The 13182-nt window shown below is 43.6% G+C and overlaps 2 protein-coding genes across 12 annotated transcripts in view; one reads left to right on the forward strand and one right to left on the reverse strand.

The window, feature by feature from the left end:
- The window catches only part of LOC102447345 (phosphatidylinositol 3,4,5-trisphosphate 3-phosphatase TPTE2), a 79220-nt gene extending 73405 nt beyond the window's left edge, over window positions 1–5815 (forward strand). For all 8 annotated transcript variants that reach the window (XM_025185582.3, XM_025185583.3, XM_089775491.1 and 5 more), the window contains 4 exons: window positions 430–527; window positions 986–1081; window positions 1724–1794; window positions 5542–5815. In XM_025185582.3, the coding sequence (XP_025041367.3) occupies window positions 430–527; window positions 986–1081; window positions 1724–1794; window positions 5542–5644 (368 nt within the window). In that variant the 3' untranslated portion in view covers window positions 5645–5815. The remainder of the gene's footprint in view (window positions 1–429; window positions 528–985; window positions 1082–1723; window positions 1795–5541) is intronic.
- The window catches only part of SLC25A15 (solute carrier family 25 member 15), a 50216-nt gene continuing 37322 nt past the window's right edge, over window positions 289–13182 (reverse strand). For all 4 annotated transcript variants that reach the window (XM_006124918.5, XM_006124914.4, XM_075919114.2 and 1 more), the window contains one exon: window positions 289–10855. In XM_006124918.5, coding sequence (XP_006124980.1) covers window positions 10731–10855 — 125 coding nt within the window. In that variant the 3' untranslated portion in view covers window positions 289–10730. The remainder of the gene's footprint in view (window positions 10856–13182) is intronic.

Genomic DNA, 13182 nt, shown 5'->3' on the forward strand with positions numbered 1-13182 from the left:
TCAGCCTTTAAAGTTGACGCTACTGGCTTGGTAGCATGGACACATTGTTTAGAAAATTTACTTTTTTGTGGCTAAATTCAACCTAAACTCCTAGTGTAGACTAGACCTTGCATTGCTGCAGCTCAGTGTCTGTTCTGTGGCTAGAGGAATTGATCTCCAGGGTTGTTTTTAACAGGGACTCTTCAAATTCATAGCTATTTTTCAAAGCATGATTAAGCCTATTAAGGAAAACTTACTTTGATTCTGAAGGATAGTAAAAAAGGAGTAAAGTTCCACAAATTCACATTCCTCAGTGTTAAAGTAGCTTTTATTATCATTTTAGTACAATGCATGGAATTGATATACATTGTTTAACTGATTATTGTTGCAGCTCTATAATTTAAAGATTAAAAAAAAGTTCTTGCATAATACAACTTTGATTCCTTCTAGGAGTTGGAAGAGGCAATGGAAGTGATCTTAAAGTACAGATCATTGTGAAAAAGAAAGTTGTATTCCATTGTGTTTGTGCAACTCAAGAAAACTGTAGGGTAAGAATTCTACTGGAGGCATGTGACTAAAATGTCTTCACTATACTGAACTTGAGTATATTTTACTAGATGATTACATCTGCTGGCTTTTGTGGGAAAACATTGGACTAAGACATAGTTGTCTCCCTCTCTGATGAGGAATCAACCAACACTCAGAACAGAATATTTCACTCACTCCTTGCCCATGACTAGGTGCTCAAGTTTTTCACAAGACAAAAGGGATTTCTCAAGAAATTGAAGCTTTAGCCTTTCAGTTAGTAAAACTGAGTACCTTGGCAACGAAGTCCATCACTTTTCTCTTCTCTTCACTGTAGAACCTTAACGAGTAATTGAATATTAGAGCCACTAAATTTAGTTGTGCAGCATTGTCACTTTTGACTGCTAAACTGTGTACATTTAATTTTCAGCTGTCTGAAAACAATTACTTCAAACAGTTCTGTTTTTTTTTTTCTCTTCAGTTATTTTTTGATGCTGAAAATGACTTTGCAGTGATTGGCTTGAGAGACTGCCCGGTTATAAGTGGCGATGTGAAAATCAGATTTGAATCGCTAACTGTAAGTATAGTAGAATAAAGACCCCTTAAATCTCAAAGTACCAAAAGGATGCAATCTCTGCATCTATTTTGCATCATTAGCACCAGTGTAACCCACTGCATAGGACAACTCTAGCTTTGATTCACATATATTTCATCACATGCTTTCATCTTCTGAAGAGCCCATCTTGAGAATTTATAGTCAAACATTTGCATGTGTTCGGTACTTGTGTGACTGCTTCTCTCTCTATGACCTTGTGCTGAGATACATCTAGTAACAAACTTCAGACTTAAAAAACAACATAGTCTAGTAGCACCTTAAACTTCAGACTGTGTATGGTAACAGCTAAGTTTTCTCTCTAGGCCATAGGGCACACAGGCAATTCGTGCCCTGCTGTCACTTGCTTTGGCTATCACATGTGCTTGCTTGCTTCAGTATAATGAAGATGACACCCACTTGGGCCAGTGAAAGAATGCACTACTGCAAAACTTCTATGTAAAGTCAATTATGTAAAACTGTTCTGATGTGGGTGAGCAGCAGCTTCTCTTCACGATTGCATGACTGTCTTAAACTAATCTTAGTTCTATGGTAGATCATTAGAAACTAACTTTATAAAAGGCAAATACATAAGAAATAGCCTAACCAACACTGTTTTATCTTTAGGATCTTCCAAAAGGCTATGATGACTGCCCATTCTTCTTCTGGTTCAACACCTCTTTTATAGAAAATAACAGGTAAAATATAACCGGGCAACAAGAGTGGCAGGTCCATAATGCTACAATTGTCAATGCATGAGCAAATCTTCATATATTTATGGAGGGTCTTGCATATCTGGAAAACTGAAACATTTACTTCAAATCTTAGAGGCTCCCAAACTGTGGTGTATACTAGGATGTAATAGTATAGTCTATTAATCAATAAGCAAAAGCTTATAGAGTAATGCTATAGAATACATGCATTTCCCTCTCCCTGCCAGTAATTTTTTTAGCAGGCTGGCTAGCAGCTCGGTTCAGTCCTGGCTTACAACAGGTCCCGGACCTATTCCTGCTGCAGCTCTCCATTAAAAGTGTGTTTAGGAGCGAAGTGGGCAGGCAGCCCTGCTCAGTTCTGGCTTGTGCCAGATCCTGGAGCTCAGTCCCCCCCCTCACTCTACCCACCCCCCTAACCCCAGATAGGCTGCTGCCATCTTGTGCTGCTGCCCCTTTCTGAGAGGCAGCCAGTCCACGAGGGGAGCTGCTTTTTAGACTGACTCCCCTTGTGGACCAGCTCCCACTTGTGCTGTTCCTCTAATATAGTGGCTGCTGCCTCCTGACCCCAGGGACTATAGAATAGTCAACTAGCAATAACATTTCATGAGGTTACTCAACTATTAATTAACCAATATTTAACATCCCTACTGTATACCTTCCTAGGAGAGCATGGGAGAGGTGGTGGGGTCCAGACAAGCCTTTACAGACAGAGGGTGCCCCCTACCTTAGCTCCTGGTCCTGCCTTCAACCAGCAGTGAAGCTATACCAGGCTACAGGTCCAGTTGTCAGCCCCCTTTATGGCCTGGCTTCAGCTCCATCCCAGCGTTGGCCCCAGGCACAGCCCAGCAGTAGCCTCGTATCTCAGGCTGCAGCCCCCTTCCAGCTATAGCCCTTATCTCAGCACTAAGGGTATGTCTACACTACAACGTTAATTCAAACTAAGCTAATTCGAACTAACGGATCCAGACTAAAAAACTAGTTCGAATTAGCATTTTGCTAATTCGAACTAGCATGTCCACATTAAGTGGACCCTGAACCGGGCTTAAGGATGGCCGGAAGCAGTGCCGGCAGGGCATCAGAGGAGGACTTAGAACGTGGAGATGCTGTCTCAGGCTAGCCCACGGCTGTGCTTAAAGGGTCCCGACCCCCACTCCGGACAGACAGTTCTCAGGGGTGCCCCGCTTGCAAAGCAGTCCTGGCTTGGATTGCCCGGACTACCCACACTGGGCACATCACAGCAGACCGGCTGCACTTGCCACAGGCTGCCATCTGGGGAGAGGGGACAATTGGGGGGGCTGCAGGAGAGCTTCCACCCCCAGAAGCCCGCAGAGCCAACCCAGTCCTCCCCATCGGAGGCTTGTGCCCCATTCCTCCCTCACCTCCTTCCACTTACCCTTCCCTAGCCCCTCTTCTTGATGTACAAAATAAAGATAACGTGTCTTCCAAAATGGAATCTGTCTTTATTGAACAAAACTGGGGGAGACTGGGAAAAGGAGGTGGGAGAGGGGAAGAGAGAGGCTGGGAGAGGGGAGGGCAACTAAAATGATCAGGGGTTGGGAACAGGTCCCATATGAAGAGAGGCTAAAGAGACTGGGACTTTTCAGCTTAGAAAAGAGGAGACGGAGGGGGGACAGGATAGAGGTCTCTAAAAGCAGGAGTGGGGTGGAGAGGGTGCATACAGAAAAGTTCTTCATTAGATCCCATAAAGGACTAGAGGACACCAAAGGAAAGGAATGGGTAGCAGGCTTCAAAGTAGTAACAAAGTTGTTCTTCACAAAGCAAAGAGTCAACCTGTGGAACTCCTTGCTGCAGGAGGCTGTAAAGGCTAGAACTAGAACAGAGTTTAAAGGGAAGTGAGATCAAGTCATGGAGGTTGGGTCCATGGAGTGGTATTATCCAGGGGGTAAGAGTGGTGTCCCTGCCCAAGGTTTGTGGAAGGCTGGAGAGGGATGGCACGAGACAAATGGCTTGGTCACTGTCTCCGGTCCATCCTCTCCAGGGTCCCTAGGGTTGGCTGCTGTCGGCAGACAGGCTACTGGGCTAGATGGACCTTTGGTCTGACCCAGGACGGCCATTCTAAGCTCAGAGCTCAGGGTCGGGGGTCTCATTGGACCCCCTTGATTCTCTTGCACACCTGCTCATGAGTGGCCAGGCTGGCAACTCTCCTGCCCTAGCTGGCCACTTTCCTGTGCCTAGTGCGGAGATCGTGGACAAGGTCCACGATGTCCACACTAGCCCAGGCGGGTGCCTGCCTCTTGTGGTCCCGGGCAAGCTCCCGGGAGCCGCCAGCCTGGTCCCGGGAAAAGGGGGAGGGCTGGGGGGCATCGAGTGGGTGGCTTGATCCGTGCCATGTGCAGGGATTTGCTGGCTGGGTGCTGGCAGGCTTGCACCTGGCACGGGCACTGTAGCCAGCCTGTGCCCCTTTAAGGGGTCCGGGACCGGGAGGGGGGCAGACGAGTTTCCCTGGTGTTGGCCAGAGGGGAAACCTGGGGAGGGCTAGCTTCCCACTAGTTCGAATTAAGGGGCTACACACCCCTTAATTCAAACTAGCTAGTTCGAACTAGGCTTAATCCTCGTGGAATGAGGTTTTCCTAGTTCGAACTAAGCGCTCCATTAGTTCGAATTTAATTCGAACTAATGGAGCGCTAGTGTTGCACCTATGAAAGTTAGTTTGAACTAACTTTGTAGTGTAGACGTACCCTAAGAGGGTAGGGGCCTGCAGACAAACAGGGAGTGTGACCCTCAAATTTGGGGACTACTGCCTTAAAGATTACCTATCAAAAGTTTAAAAACAGTGCAGTAAGTTGGAAACTTGACGGTTTGGCCTTAAACCATGACTAGAACCAACTCTCAGCATTTTGTTTGCAATGTGCACTATACTGAAGAGATCCTTACCCTAATTAGCTTATATTAAGAGTCCTGTAAATTCAGGAGCCTCATCTTTGAAGCTGAATGTTTAATTGCCTAAAATAAAATTCAAAACTTAACTCATTTTTATTGCTGCTTTCCTTCACATCACATGAGAGAGAGAGAGAGCAGGGACTTTCTTTGTTACTCTATAAAACACTGGATGCTGGTGCTAATACTGGAGTCTTAGTATGCTCTTAACTTGGTGCTCACTAGAAGTCTTGCCTATTAGAGGCTTAAGGTCAATTTGCAAACGTGGTGGTGAATTTGGAAGTCAAGGCTTTGGAGAGGAGTCTCTTGATCCCATTTGGCAGTGTCTGGTCATCTTGGTCACACACATTAGTGATTCTTGGATATAAAAGTAGCTGCACAAGGGTTTATTATCCTTTATAGCTGTGGTGTCCAATACACTTAGCCACCTGTTTCTAGTTGGCTGGTTGAGTGTGGCTAGTTTGCTATAGCATAACTGACTGGACACCATGGCTCTCTAGGCTATACGCTATTAATATATTTAATGATGGTGTGCCTTCGTTTCCCCTCCTACCCCATTCCCTTTGTGGAGAACAAAGTGAGCTAAATGGTCCTTGTCTTACCATCTCACCTGTGTTAACCACAGACATTTGATAGAATGTTTATCAAAATGGTGTAATCATTTGGTTAGCCCATTCTCCTTCATGCTTGGAAGTAAACCAAAAATATTCTAAACATGAAAAATTTAGCTCTCCTGTTTCACTTTGTTTTTCAAGTCTACCCCCATTCCATATTTAAGATGGCAGCATGTTTGAACTGTAGAAGACCTAAACAGATGACAATTTTGTTTTTCAGACTTTATCTTCCTAGAAATGAGTTGGATAACCCTCATAAATCAAAAATGTGGAAAATCTACAGGGAGAAGTTTGCAGTGGAATTGAACTTTGTAGAACCATGAGAACTTGACAGCAATTGTTTAAATTGAGTTGATGTTTTGCTCAATCATGTTTTGTCTTCACCAAACGTGGTGGCATCTTCTGACAGTCTCCTTCCTCATGTATTTCATGTGTATTTGTATGGAGATATAGCATCTCAAAATTAAATGTTGAAACAAGAAAAACTTCTTGTACATGCTGTCATCTATAGTTTGTGATATTCTGTGAAGGATTTCATGTGTTTAAAAACACAGTTGCACTATGCATAGTACAAAAGTACTGACCTTCTGGATTTGAGTCCATTCCTCATTTTTTTTTTTTTTTTTTTACAGTAGCCACATTTAAAAACCAAGCCCAGAATGCAAACTACCATATGCATGCTGTTTACAAACAATAGCCAATCTTACTAGCCAATCTTACTGGGATTTGTACATCTGGTTTCAAATGGGGAGTGGATGTGTGCAATCCTAATGGATAAGGAAGCCTGTAAGGCAGGGGTTCTCAAACTTTGTGATACCACAACCCCCCCCTCTAAGTTGCTGGCGACCCACCCCAGGGGGACCCACAGTTTGAGAAATGCAGCTGCAAGGGCACATCTACACTTGCACTGATATTTCAAGATATTGGATGTATCCTGAAATAGCTACCCTATGTCTTAACACGCTGCTCATTATTTCAAAATATTTTTTGAAATAAGGGTGCACTATTTTGGCATTCCTGTAACCCTCGTTCCACAAGGGTTAAGGGATGTCTTGAAATAGTGTTATATTGAGTTTTGGCGCCATGTAGAAATAATTGAAATAAGATATGCAAATTGCATAGAACTGTGTATATCTTATTTTGAGTTTAGGGTACTGAGTAGATGCACTCTAAGGGAATGTTGTCCCCCTACAAATGGCTGGAAAACAGCCACCTTGTAATAAAGGAAAAAAACAAAGCTGTGGAACTGATATCTTTGCAGGGTTTTAACTAGTTCCTTTTGCCATCATGTTCAAGAATCACCATAGCTTGAGTGGACAGATTATACGTGAGACCCACTGACCTAGCAATTACTATTGAATGTGCTGATTTGGGGGGAGGAGGGGGAGGAGAACCCACTTTAGGTTTTTCTCTCCTGCTAAGCCAAGCTCCAGAGTAAGATGGTTGCTCTGGGCCAGGGCCCTATGAGCAGGTACAGCAAAGGTAGGCTAGACATAAGGAATGTCAACTCTGTGCTGGTGTAAATGTAGCTCCCAATAAAGAAATTGTGCAACCTCCACACCTTTTTCCCAGAGGTGTATCCTTCTTCTCTTGGACAGTAACTTAATTGTTTCTGATGTTTTGGGGGTTTGAAGGCTTCAGAAAGCTTCCACCCTTTTCAAGTTTGAGACCATAAGGAGGCAGTGTATGTAGCTCTTGCTCCCCCAATACCACCCTCCCTTCACTTGTCAGCTTTATAGTCTATGGGCTCAGGAAGACAAGCCTTCCAGCTGAAGGCTAAGGTGCTTACTGTATATCTGACTGTACCTGTGCCATTGTAATTTAGAATGACACATACTTATAATACAGGTGTAGGTGGAGCTTTTATAAACCATGTGCCATGGGAGCTGAAATCTGAGAAGCTTGACAGCATCTTCTTGAGTACATTCTGAAATTCAGGGTTAATGTATCACAGAATGCTTACACAACTATCCTGTTTAACTGGAGATCTGAAGCAGAGGCTGAGTGAGATGCCCAAGGCTATTAAGTACAGGTCAGTCAGGATGAGAACTGAAGGCCTGCCTTAGGGACCAGTTGCCTGTGGCACCATGCAGAGATATACTGCAGGTGTAGTCAAACTGCCCTTGGAGTGCCTAGATTTTCCCCCCCCCCCCCGCCCTGCTTTCCCTTTGTCCCCTGCCAACCATGGGTATGTGTGCTGGTGGTGGGGCAATAAGGCCAAGTTCTGTGTGTCCCAGTCAGTTGCCTTACATGGGCTGTGATCTGAGGCAAGCATCAGAAGCTGCTGCTGCTCTGCCTTTACGCAGCCCAAGTGGGGAAAGTGACCAATTTGCAGTGAGTCCAGATATTGTTTCCTGTTCTTTTCCCCCCAACTCAGCCTCTTAGTGGTGTAGAGCAGTTTTGGGGAGAGGGAGAAAGTAGTACCAGCTGCTCTGTGCATCCAGATCAGTTTCTGCACATAGTTGCTCTCCTTCTCGACATCCAAGGCAGGAGTACAGGGATCAGGGGCAAAGGGGGACAGTTCCAGGGTGAGGGGGGGGTAGGGAACCTGAGAAAACAAGGACTAGGGAAGGCTATGCCCACAGAGGCCAGAGCCCCAAAACTACAAGTTTATTCAGAGTGCCTTTTTTCCTGAGGCCAGCTATGGAAGCTAGTCTGGTGGCATGTCCATTAACAATCCCTAGAAGTAAAATATAGTGGCTATGGGCACTAAAGGACATAATCACTTTAGGAAATTACCACAAATGCTGGTTGTCCACAGACAATTTTCAAACATGGAGGCTTTGGACTTTGACTTCAGTGGGTGGGCATGAGGCTGCCAGCAGACTGTTTGGCCCACCAAGCTACCAGATCCAGCCCATGGCTGCCTTGCTGGGACTCTTTAAATACAGTGCAGTGCTAGCTGCTTTAATGTGTACACTCTAATCTAGGATGGACACCTTGTGCTGTCCCATACCTTAGCAAAATCTCTGAACTCCCATTGGCCAGTTTCCAACCAATAGCAGCTGAGATGTTTTGCTGGTGGCAGGGTCTGCCAATGAAGCCTCCTCCCATCCCTTCATCCTGCCAAGAGCAGAGCCACATGGAACAGCTTGTGACTGCAGCCTTCAGGTTCCTGCAAGGCTGCTGACTGGCAGCTGCCTAGGTAAGCACCTCCCAGACAGAGCCTGCCTCTGGCATCCTACCCCCTCTATATCACACCTTCCTGCAGGTCACAACTTCCTCCCAGACTCTGTACCCCCTCTTAGAGCCCCTCCCTCAGGCTAGAGTCCTCACCTGCATCCATGCACCTTCGTGGATGCTGCAGCCCCAGAGCACAATCTCCTCTTTCACCTAAACTCCCTCCCAGATTCCACACCCCCTCCTACACCCTCTCTTACCCCAAGCCCCCTTCTGCACCTAACCTTTGTCCCAGACCTCAAGCCCTCATGGTAGAAATTAGACCCTTAACCACTTCCCAAAGTCTTAGTGTGGGCCCCCCATTAAAAATAATTGCTCACCCCTGCATTAATCAGCATTGACTCAAGTTAGAAGTCCTACCAGGATGTGTTTTAATAAAATAAGGGCACAAATTGCATCTACATACATTTTGTTTTTTTTAAACCCATCTACTAGTTAAAGTTTATGCTGGTCTACTTTTTTCTAGTTTCCTGCCCTTTCAACACAGGGATGTGACTACCAAAGGCAGCCTTTAACCTAGATTATTTTGTAAGATGACTATGAAAGAGGCCACTAGGTAGTGACTGCAGTGATTGTTCTTGGTCACCACGCAATTAAACTTTATTACTTTAAGCAATATGAGTAGTAGCACCAGTTGATGTTGGAGTAGAAGGGTGCAACCCAATCCCTATGGACATATGAAAGGGATCATGGGGTAGTTGGTGCTATTGTAAGCATTTGGCTTATTTGGATGTTCCCTTGTCTAAAATGAGCAGTAATAAGACATCACCCTGCTGGCAACCTTTTGGGACTAGATAAGGTGGTGGATGTATTAGAGCAGTAGCTCTCAACCTTTCCAATCTACTGTATCCTTTTCAAGGGTCTGATTTATTTTCCATAACCTACATTTCACCTCACTCAACTACTTGCTTACAAAAATCAGACATGAAAATGCAAGTAGTACAGCACACTATTACTGAGAAATGGCTTGCTCTCTCATTTGTCATACAATATAAATTGATAAAATATCTTTTCAGCATGTAAAACATCGCTATCACACTTCAGTTTCTACTTTATGTAGCTGGTTATAAAACTAGGCAAAATATCTGGATGAGTTGATGTAGCCCCTTGGAAGGCCTCTGTTCACCCCAGGGATACACATACCCCTGGTTGAGAACCACTGTATTATATCTACAAGTAGACCCTTTCCTTGAAGTGTCAAAGATGGTAGCTAGCACCAGACATACCCAACTTGCAAAACTATAGAAGATAATGGCAACATATAGACTCACAAGTTAAACATAAGGGAAGAGGTTTTTTGTTTGGTTGGTGTGTGGGGGGAGATGGTAGGGGGAAAGAAAGGTATCCAGTTTGCAAGACCCATTCTGCTTCAATGTTTTCACATTACTAGGGAAGCTACTGGTGGCACAATTAATGACTACTCTTTTAAACACTATTAAAACATAGTTTAAGTATTAGCTATGCATTGTTTAAATAATTCAGGAAACAACCTCTGTTCTACCTTTCCTTGTACAGTAGAGAAACTGAGGGTCTCTCAGTAGTTTGAGGTAAGAGCTGTAAAATTCAAGCAGCTGGCTGTTTCCATTGCATACCCCCACTAAGGACTCACGTACACATGAAAGTGAATCCAGAACAACATACGGTATGAATTTAAAGCAGATTAACTACTCCTGATAGGATGTCTAAAGTGGATTAAAATAATCTGGAATAAGATTTATTCCAGAATCAATACATCCACAGATGAAACTGTTCAAGAGTAACTAGCTACATAGACAGACCCTAAAAACAGTTAATGAAAAAAGCAGTACTACTTTAATGCACCAGTGCTATGTGGTAGTCAGCTGTGTTTGCTACCAATGATAAATGAATCATACTTCTTGTACCATGGTCATTACAGCACTACAGTTTTTTAAATTTGACATTAACTAACTGAAAGATCACTGCCCTGTATGCTGTGTATCACTTCTATCAGGACAACATAATTAAGTCTCTTTAGCAGCACAATAGGTGGAAAGAGTTTAAAAACATGTCTCCACCCTCCTCAAAAAACACCTTTAAAAACCACACACAATGTCTACAAAATTTGTTTACTTTAAAAAAAATGTTAAATCCTAAATTGAACCGAGTTTCTCAAATGATAATGTCACACTGTTAGTTTTGTATCCATTCAAGCCCTGAGATGATTTACAGTTCTTTTTAAAACGGCTGACCTAAACCTGCTGTAAGATTTCAGAAGGCATCAACCTGTTCCATCATCATCTTGCGGCTGTACTCATAGGCAAGAAACAGTGCACCATTGGCAGGGAATGCACGAATCAAAGTAGGCTTTAGTCCAGAATACAAGGCAACTACTCCTGCAAAATGAAACGAACTGGTTATGTGCATGTTAAATTTTTACAAGACTTACCATCTACAACACTAGTGCTCTCGTCTCCAGAAGTCATGTGGAATAACTTAAAATAATCAGGGTAACTAGAAGAATCAAGATGCACAGAGAACTCATTGAGATCGGAAGTTGTGGAGGCCAACAACTCAAGATTCAAGAAAAGACTGGACATCTAGATGGATTAATATCCAGAGTCATCTCAATAAAATTTTGGAAAGTATATTAGAGATTTGGAAAAGACCTAATGTGGGGCATAGCTTGCCCCACATTTTCCTGCTACAGGGTTCTAACAACTTCCTCTGAAGTATCTCGCACTAGTCACCATCGGATACACAATCCTGGACCTTGGATCTGACCCCATATGGCAATTCCTATTTAACTGTGCATCTAGTAATGTAAAAGTTACTGTTTTACAAATTCTTCAGAAATAGATTCTTCACAAATGATCAGGAGAAAGGGGTAACCAGTGAGGTGGCAAAATTTGCACAGGATACTAAACTGCCCAATACAGTTAAGTTCAAAGCAGACTGAAGAACATCAAAAGGGTCTCACAAAGGTAGGTGACTGGGCAACAAAATGGCAAATGAAATATGTTAAGTGCAAAGTAATGCACATCAGAAAACAGAATCCCAACTACCTGTATAAAATGGTGGGTAAATTAGCTATTTCCACAATGACTCAAAGATCTCGAGTGGTTAGTTCCCTGAAAACATCCAGCAGCGGCAACCAAAGCAGCAAATAGAATGTTAGGAATCATTAAAAAAGGGATAGAGATTAAGACAGAGAATGTCTTATTGCTACTGTGTCAATTAATGGTACGCCCACAGCTTGGAACAGACGTGGCTAACCTCATCTCAAAAAAAGTTATCTTGGCATCAGAAAAAGTTCAGAAAAGCAGCAAAAATGAATAAGGGTTTGGAACAGCAGCCATATGAGGAAAGATGAATAAAACTGGGACATTTCATCTTAGAAAAGAGGAGAGTAAGGGGTGGGGATATGACAGAGATCTATAAAATCTTGACCCATGTGGAAAAATTAAAAAAGGAAATATTATTTACTTGCTCCCATAACAAGAATTAGGGGTTACCAAATAAAATGAATAGGTAGTAAGGATGTAAATCCTGTTTAATTGATTAACTGGTTAAACATATTGCTTAACTGGTTAACCAATTAATAGGAGTGTATGTGTGGATCATTCTAGCCTGGCTACAACGGTTCCACTGCAGGGCTGTAACAGCCCCCACAACTGTAGGCAGGGGCTGGTCAGGTCCTGCCCAGCCCGAACAGGCCCTGCCTGCGCCCCACCCTGTTGCAGGCAGGGATTGCATTGGCCTCAGGCAGGGGTTGCTCCGGCGTCCCAGTCAAAGCAGACCCTGCCTTCAGGGCAGCCGAGCCCACCACAGACGGACAAAGGCTGCTCCGGCCATAGCAGCCTCTGTCCATGGCAGACCCCCCATGGGGCTGGAGCAGCCCCCTGCCTGCAACAGGCAGGGAGCTGCTCTAGCCCTCTCCAGTTTACTGGTAAGCCTCACTCTTAAGGTTAACTGGTTAAACATTCACATTCATAAAAGGTAGCCGGTTTAAAGCAAAGCAAAGGAAATATTTCTTCATACAACACACAGTTGACCTGTGGGACTCTGCCACAGGATGTTGTGAAGACCAGGACTTTAACAGTGTTCAAAAAAAGAACTAGATAAATTCATGGAGGTTAGTCCATCAATGGCTATTAGCCAGGATGGGTAGGAATGGTGCCCGTAGCCTCTGTTTATCAGAAGCTGGGAATGGGTGACAGGGGAGGGGATCACTTGATGATTCACCTGTTCTGTTCATTCCCTTTGGGGAAACTGTCAGTAGCTACATTTGGAAGACAGGATATTGGGCTAGATGGACCTTTGTTCTGACCCAGTATGGCTATTCTTATGTTATCTACTTCTAGCACCAGCTTGTAGTTTCAAAGGTTAAACAACATGTTAATAATTACAGAACACTAGGTGCATTTACTCTTTAACAGGTAAGACACTGCAGTAAGTACTGAGTGATGGCTTCTGCAGTACAACTGTGAGTACTGTAGCAGATGCATTAAGCCTGAACCTGTGAAAGCAGTTTCTGTATTATTGTTAGCATAAAGATCGTTTAGTAGCATCATTTCCTGGGTTGGAAGAATTTCACAAGAATTATAAATTGTGGTCTACAGAAAAGGAAATAGTGTAATTAATTCCCTTTAGCTTCTTAACAGATTAGGTTTCAGAACAGATTTTCCATACTCGAGTGAAAATTTGACATGAGCCTGGAGGT

Source organism: Pelodiscus sinensis, chromosome 1 (genome assembly GCF_052426305.1).
Source record: "Pelodiscus sinensis isolate ZL-2025 chromosome 1, ASM5242630v1, whole genome shotgun sequence".
In the NCBI taxonomy this organism is placed as follows: Eukaryota; Metazoa; Chordata; order Testudines; family Trionychidae; genus Pelodiscus; species Pelodiscus sinensis.